The 7,782-nt window shown below is 27.8% G+C and overlaps 1 protein-coding gene across 1 annotated transcript; it reads left to right on the top strand.

Annotated features, from left to right (window-relative positions):
* Positions 1-1,370: 1,370 nt before the first annotated feature.
* LOC104218746 (putative glucan endo-1,3-beta-glucosidase GVI) lies at positions 1,371-2,696 on the top strand. Its single transcript, XM_009769308.1, has 2 exons — positions 1,371-1,419; positions 1,691-2,696. The coding sequence occupies exons 1-2, from the start codon at positions 1,371-1,373 to the stop codon at positions 2,638-2,640; spliced, it is 999 nt and encodes a 332-aa protein (XP_009767610.1). The 3' UTR covers positions 2,641-2,696.
* The last annotated feature ends 5,086 nt before the right edge of the window (positions 2,697-7,782 follow it).

Genomic DNA, 7,782 nt, shown 5'->3' with positions numbered 1-7,782 from the left:
AGATAGATTGCCGAGCTCGTGACCCAAAGATCGATCGAGATCGAGGTCAGCCAAGATCGAACCTGGCAGGATAGAGTTCGAGCAAGATCGAGGGGAACTTACCGAGCCAAATAACAGAAAGCTAAAAAATCCGCAATAGAACGAGGATCACGGCGTAAATCTCGACATGTATCAAGAAGAGGCCGATTAATTTGCTAATCATGGGATTTCTTATTGTATTTAGAATTGTATCAAGATTCAAGGGTAGGACTCCCCTACTATATAAAGGGGAGCTGATCATCTGTAAAAGACATCATATTCACGCAATACAAAGCAATATACTATTTTCTCTTAAGCTCTCAATACTTTGTCACCTTGTTCTTATTTACCAGCGGAATATTCGTTTGGTTTGAGGGAGATCTAGCTTGAGGGCCAAAGCTATATATTTCCTTTGGTTTGCTTTCATTTCTATTTGCAGTCAATTTCAATATCAAATCTACGTATCCTCTTATTTTGTGCCAAGTTATATCACGTATTTTTAAAACCGCGTATAAATTCAATTGTTATCCGATTTTAGGGTAAACAAATATATTGGAGGTAAGTTTAATATGGCAAACCACCGGAAGTGTGAGTGTTGTGAAGCAAAACCTGAAAATTTTCAAAAGAACAGTATGTGTTATTATACATTATTGATTTTAATACATACACCAAATATTAGCAAGTTTTTCCCATAAACACTTCATTATTTTGTCTTCGCCTGTCTAATCTTAAGTAAATTCAGTTTAGTTCAGTTTTATTACTTCGTGTGATCATCCAATATTCTTTAGTTTATTCTTCTTCTTTTTTCATGGTTGTGCTAGCTGTGTATTCTGGTCGGGAACGTTGAATAATACTAAGCCTAAATTGTATTTTCTTTTTCTTTAATATGAGAAGGAGATTCATTTGTAAATATGGATGCTACATGTAATTTAACTTCCTTTTAACTGTGAACGCAATAAAATGATGCAATTTGTATCTGGACATATAATAAGAGAGAAATTACCAGGATCAAGTTTGAAGATCCCGCTTGTAATAGATGAGTTTACAATTAATTAACAGTAGTCAGTCCTTATTTATGACATGTACTAAAATGTTATAAATAATACTCATGCCAAATTAGGCAACATAAATAAATAAAGATCCACCATCTCATGCCAAAAATATAATAAATAAAGATCCACCATCTCATGCCAAAAAGGCAAACTAAATAAATAAAGATCCAACATTGATGGTAAAATATTTCGTACTAGTAGTAACTCTGGTAATTAGCGAGGATCCTCAGACGTATAAATATGACCTTTTTCCACTCGTGCTCGGTAATATCATAGTCCTTCTCTATATATTTATTAATCATGCAGCGGCTTTGCATCTTGTTATTTGTATGTGTGACCATAAGCTCCGGTAAGTTTTGATCATAAACGGAGCCAGAATTTTTAATTTATGAAATATGGATACAATCTTTTTTGTTAATAAATTTTGAATAAATTATTTATATATATTAAATAATTTTTTAACACAAATACAATATTTGAGCCAAAGTGAATATGTCATGTCGTACCGTAAACTCATTAATTACTCTGTTATTTGATGAGCGCTTTAGTTTACGCGTTGTTAGAATTTGTTTAATCGAATTAATGATCATATTTTACTTTGTCTTTTTTGTGGCAAAAAGGCGTTGAAGGAATTGGTGTGAACTATGGTCTCCTGGGAAATAATCTACGACCACCAGCCCAAGTGATCAATCTTTTGAAGTCCAGAAACATCCAAAAAATACGAATTTTCGATCCCAATCAGGATGTCTTAACGGCATTACAGGGATCTGATATTTCTGTAATTCTTGGTATCCGAAATGAAGACCTGCAATCACTTGCTAGCGATCCCACTTTTGCTACAAATTGGGTACAAAACAACGTAATTCCACATGCTTCAACTGTCAAATTTACGTACATTTCAGCAGGTAATGAAGTCGTACCAGGACCATTAGCAAACTTCGTATTAGGAGCGTTGCAAAATCTCGACTCTGCACTGAAAGCCAACAACCTTAACATACCTGTTTCAACTACAGTCTCATTACAAGTGTTAGGAACCTCGTTTCCTCCTTCGAACGGAGCGTTCTCTGATAGCGCCGTTCAATTCCTGCAGCCCATAGCACAATTTTTAGCTACAAAACAATATCCACTACTGGCTAATGTGTATCCTTATTTTGCTTATTCTGGAAATCCTGCTCAAATTCAATTAGACTATGCACTTTTGAAAGGCACGGGTCCGATTGTAAGTGACGGCCAATTCCAATACAACAACCTGTTTGATGCAATGGTGGACTCTTTGTATGTTGCATTAGAGAAAGTTGGACAACCTGCGGTAGAAGTCGTGGTTACAGAGACAGGTTGGCCAAGTGCTGGCGATGTCGCTGCAACTATAGACAATGCTCAAACATATGCAAACAATTTGATTGCACATGTTTCTTCTGGACAAGGAACTCCTAGGAGGCCTGGCAAAGTTTTGGAGACGTACATTTTTGCTCTCTTTAACGAGAACCAAAAGCCCGCTGGTGTCGAGGAAAATTTTGGTTTATTCTATCCTGATATGACTGAGGTTTACCATGTCAACCTTACGCCCTAGAAAAATTGATGTGTCTATAGATAGCATAGGCCCCAACCTCCAAGGGAATTAGATAATTTTCCAATACTAGTAATGGTTTGTTTTCTTTATTTTCTTAAGTTAATTAGTAGTGGATATTATGCCACGAACATGATTATTACTTTGATGATTTTAAGCAAAAGTTATCAACGACAATTAATGCTTTACTTCATGGTTATTTTATTTTTGACACCTCTCCCTGAATCTGTGCCTGTTTCTAGTGTGATAGTTGACATGCAAATTAAAGCGTTGTTGTTAGATAGTATAGTGTATATATATTAATATACTAGTGTCTCACATTGGAGAAACGGTATATTAAATATACCTAGTATATTTGACATATGCACTACTATCTAACAGTTCTAAATAAATTATTTAAAACATATTAAGTGGAACTTTTAATACGAAGAGGTGAGTCAAAGTTATTGGGCTCTGTTGAACCCCTAAGCATATATAACTGTAGCTCCGCCCCGGTTGACATGAATCAGTTGATGATCACTTGTTATATATTTGGATGCTTTTTTCACATTTTATTTCGCATAAGTTGTTGAAGTATTCTTGATGAATGAGGGAGTTGTACGTGCCCTGAAGAGATAATTGATTAGGTTATAAAATGAATATAGAAGTATTACAACACTTTCCTGCTAAACCTTATTTCTCTCCGAACCTGTACCCTTATTAGGCGAAGAATGAACTACTGAACATTTTTATACAAGAGATGAGATAAAATCTAGTAGTGATAGTAATTATGAAGCTTACAAAAAGAAAGGTTAATACATACCAAGTGCCACCATAGAATTAAAAAGGAACTTAGTCTTAAGTGGAAATTATTTCCAATTAGAGAGATGCAGTGACCCGTTAGAATTATGTAGCGATGTTTCAGTGTTTCATCCTTTTTGTCAACTTGCCAGCATCTTCTGAAGATCTATCCCACAATTGTAAATCAACTCATGCTTGAGTCATATATTAGGAAGAGTTTTAGTTTAATTTGTAGTACTACAAATAATTTGTAGTACTTAAAGTCTGATCAATTCTAGATATTTGGAACTCTTCGTATTAGCAAAGTATAATACCAGTATTCTGTACTGTTCCATTAAATATTTTCTTTTTTCGAAAAATATTAATGAATCAGAAATCCATATTAATCTAGTACTTTTCCCTCTTGCAAATAAAAAACATTCTATAGAAAAAGTGTTCTTTTTACATGAAACGACCCTGCATACTGTTTCTCACTTCATTGTTTAAGAAACAGAACTGAAATAATGTTAAAGCCAAAAGGAGCCTTACTAATTATAACTATGATGATGGCTAATCACAGCACATTAGACACTTTCAAGAGAAGCACACTAGCAGAGAAAGAATAGTGTATCTGTCAGCAAAATATAGTAACAGGGACATCGAACCTTTAACGCAGCGGTCCTAAGTCGACTTCGCCTCTCTTGACTACCAAGTTATATCCACGAACCAAATATCCTAGTTTTATGGGAGAATTCAAGAAGACGTTTTGTGTATCTCGAAGTTTTGTGGAAAGCGTATGCATGCTTTTTTCCTTTTTAAGAAGAAAAATTAGTAGTCGTACCCGCGCGATGCGCGGTCAATATTAAAAAAATATTAATTAAATTAAATTATGATCTGGCTTGTTTGATCCTATTAGATCGTATTGCGTTAATAAAATTCAATTGTCATCTTGTTTGTCAATACGATATACCCAATAATGAAATCTCTATTAAATCAAACGTACTTATATAGTCAGTGAATAACTTTTTTGTTCTATTTTTCTTTATTATATTAAACAATATTTAGTATTCGCTTTCTTTTTATAATATATGAGAAGATATATAATTTATTACTATTGAATTTTTTTTTTAAATTTTATTATGTTGTTCTTAATAATATTATCTAAATTTTAGTGAATAAAATCTATGTTAAACTAACGGGACTTATACAGGCAGCACATCGAATAACGTTTTTGTTATGTATTTTTCTTTATTATATCTTTCAATATTTAGTACTATTACTTTGTTAGTAGAAAGTTTCATTAGCATATTACATTATTTAATATTTTTCTCTGAAGTTTTTTTTATTACTTTATTTTGTTTTTTTATTTTAAATAATTTTAAAGCTCCAACTTAAAACTACTCCCCAATTTGAATTGGTAATTTATTATTTTTTTAATTTTGTTTTTTATATTAAAATTATATTAAAATTCCAACTTGAACTACTCCCAATTTGAATGGGTATTTTTTTTTTCTCCTTTTTTCGTTTTTTATAGCTTTTTTATTTTAAAATAATTTAAAAACTCCAACTTGAAACTACTCCCACCCAATTTGAATGGGTAGTTACTTTTTTATATATTTATATTTTCATTTTCTAATTATAGTTAATTATAAGATATCTATTTTTATTTTAAAATTATTTTAAAACTCCAACTTGAAACTACTCCCCGATTTGAATGGGTAGTTTTTCTTCTCTTTTTTTTTTTGTTTTTTTATAGATTTTTTTTTGCTTTTTTATTTTAAAATAATTTAAAAACTCAAACTTGAAACTACTCCCACCCAATTTGAATGGGTAGTTTTTTTTTATATTTATATTTTCGTTTTTTATATAGTTAATTATAAGATATCTATATTTATTAATTCAAATAAAGTAATCAATTAATATATATATATATATATATATATATATATATATATATATATATGGTAGTTTTATATTTTTTTTATTATTTTCGTTTTTTATATATATTTAAATTCAAAAAGAATAACCAATAATTAATTATTAACTAAATAATAAATTTAGTAACTAATTATGTCATGTGGCTTTTTTTTAAGCTGCCACTTGGATTAACGAAAGGGTTTTTTCCTCTCCTTTTAGTAATACTAGTAGTCGTACCCGCGCGATGCGCGGTCAATATTAAAAAGATATTAATTAAATTAAATTATGATCAGACTTGTTTGATCCTATTAGATCGTATTGCTTTAATAAAATTCAATTGTCATCTTGTTTGTCAATACGATATACCCAATAATGAAATCTCTATTAAATCAAACGTACTTATATAGTCAGTGAATAACTTTTTTGTTCTATTTTTCTTTATTATATTAAACAATATTTAGTATTCGCTTTCTTTTTGTAATATATGAGAAGATATATAATTTATTACTATTGAATTTTTTTATTTTAAATTTATTCTGTTGTTCTTAATAATATTATCTAAATTTTAGTGAATAAAATCTATGTTAAACTAACGGGACTTATACAGGCAGCGCATCGAATAACGTTTTTGTTATGTATTTTTCTTTATTATATCTTTCAATATTTAATACTATTACTTTGTTAATAGAAAGTTTCATTAGCATATTACGTTATTTAATATTTTTCTCTGAAGTTTTTTTTTATTACTTTATTTTTGTTTTTTATTTTTAAATAATTTTAAAACTCCAACTTAAAACTACTCCCCAATTTGAATTGGTAATTTATTATTTTTTTAATTTTGTTTTTTATATTAAAATAATATTAAAATTCCAACTTGAACTACTCCCCAATTTGAATGGGTAGTTTTTTTTCCTCTTTTTTTCGTTTTTTATAGCTTTGTTATTTTAAAATAATTTAAAAACTCCAACTTGAAACTACTCCCACCCAATTTGAACTGGTAGTTACTTTTTTATATATTTATATTTTTATTTTCTAATTATAGTTAATTATAAGATATCTATTTTTATTTTAAAATTATTTTAAAACTTCAACTTGAAACTACTCCCCGATTTGAATGGGTAGTTTTTCTTCTTTTTTTTTTAGTTTTTTTTTATAGAATTTATTTTCCTTTTTTATTTTAAAATAATTTAAAAACTCCAACTTGAAACTACTCCCACCCAATTTGAATGGGCAGTTTTTTTTTATATTTATATTTTCGTTTTTTATATAGTTAATTATAAGATATCTATATTTATTAATTCAAATAAAGTAATCAATTAATATATATATATATATATATATATATATATATATATATATATATATATATATATATATATATATTCATATATATGGTAGTTTTATATTTTTTTATTATTTTCGTTTTTTATATATATTTAAATTCAAAAAGAATAACCAATAATTAATTATTAACTAAATAATAAATATAGTAACTAATTATGTCATATGGCTTTTTTTAGGCTGCCACTTGGCTTAACGAAAGGAATTTTTCCTCTCCTTTTAGTAATATATAGATTCTGTTGTTCTTAATAATATTATCTAAATTTTAGTGAATAAAATCTTTGTTAAACTAACGGGACTTATACAGGCAGCGCATCGAATAACTTTTTTGTTATGTATTTTTCTTTATTATATTTTCAAATATTTAATGCTACTACATTGTTAATAGAAAGTTTCATTAGCATATTACATTATTTAATATTTTTCTCTGAAGTTTTTTTTATTTCTTTATTTTCAAATAATTTTAAAACTCCGACTTAAAACTACTCCCCAATTTGAATTGATAATTTATTATTTTTTTAATTTCGTTTTTTATTTTAAATCTCACATTTGAAACTACTCCCGATTTGGATGGGTAGTTTTTCTTCTCTTTTTTTCGTTTTTTATAGCTTTTTTTTTTTGCTTTCAAAAAAAAAAATTAAAAGCTCCAACTTGAAAATTCTCCCACCCAATTTGAATGAGTAGTTATTTTTTTATATATTTATATTTTCGTTTTTATATTATAGTTAATTATAAGATATCTATATTTATTAATTTAAATAAAGTAACCAATATATATATATATACACACACACACACACACACACACACACACACATATATATATATATATATATATATATATATATATATATGTATTTTTTTATTTTCGTTTTTTATATATATTTAAATTCAAAAATAATAACCAATAACTAATTATTAATTAAAAATAACTACCAATTTGAATGGGTAGTTATTTTATTATATATTTATATTTTCGTTTTTTTATTATAGTTAATTATAAGATATCTATTTTTATTTTAAAATTATTTTAAAACACTAACTTGAAACTACTCCATGATTTGAATGAGTTGTTTTTCTTCTCTTTTTTTTTTGTTTTTATAGTTTTTTTTGTTTTTTTATTTTAAA

Source organism: Nicotiana sylvestris, chromosome 3 (assembly GCF_000393655.2).
Source record: "Nicotiana sylvestris chromosome 3, ASM39365v2, whole genome shotgun sequence".
In the NCBI taxonomy this organism is placed as follows: domain Eukaryota; kingdom Viridiplantae; phylum Streptophyta; class Magnoliopsida; order Solanales; family Solanaceae; genus Nicotiana; species Nicotiana sylvestris.
Note: the sequence above shows the minus strand (reverse complement) of the source record. Positions and strands in the feature narration are given on the sequence as shown.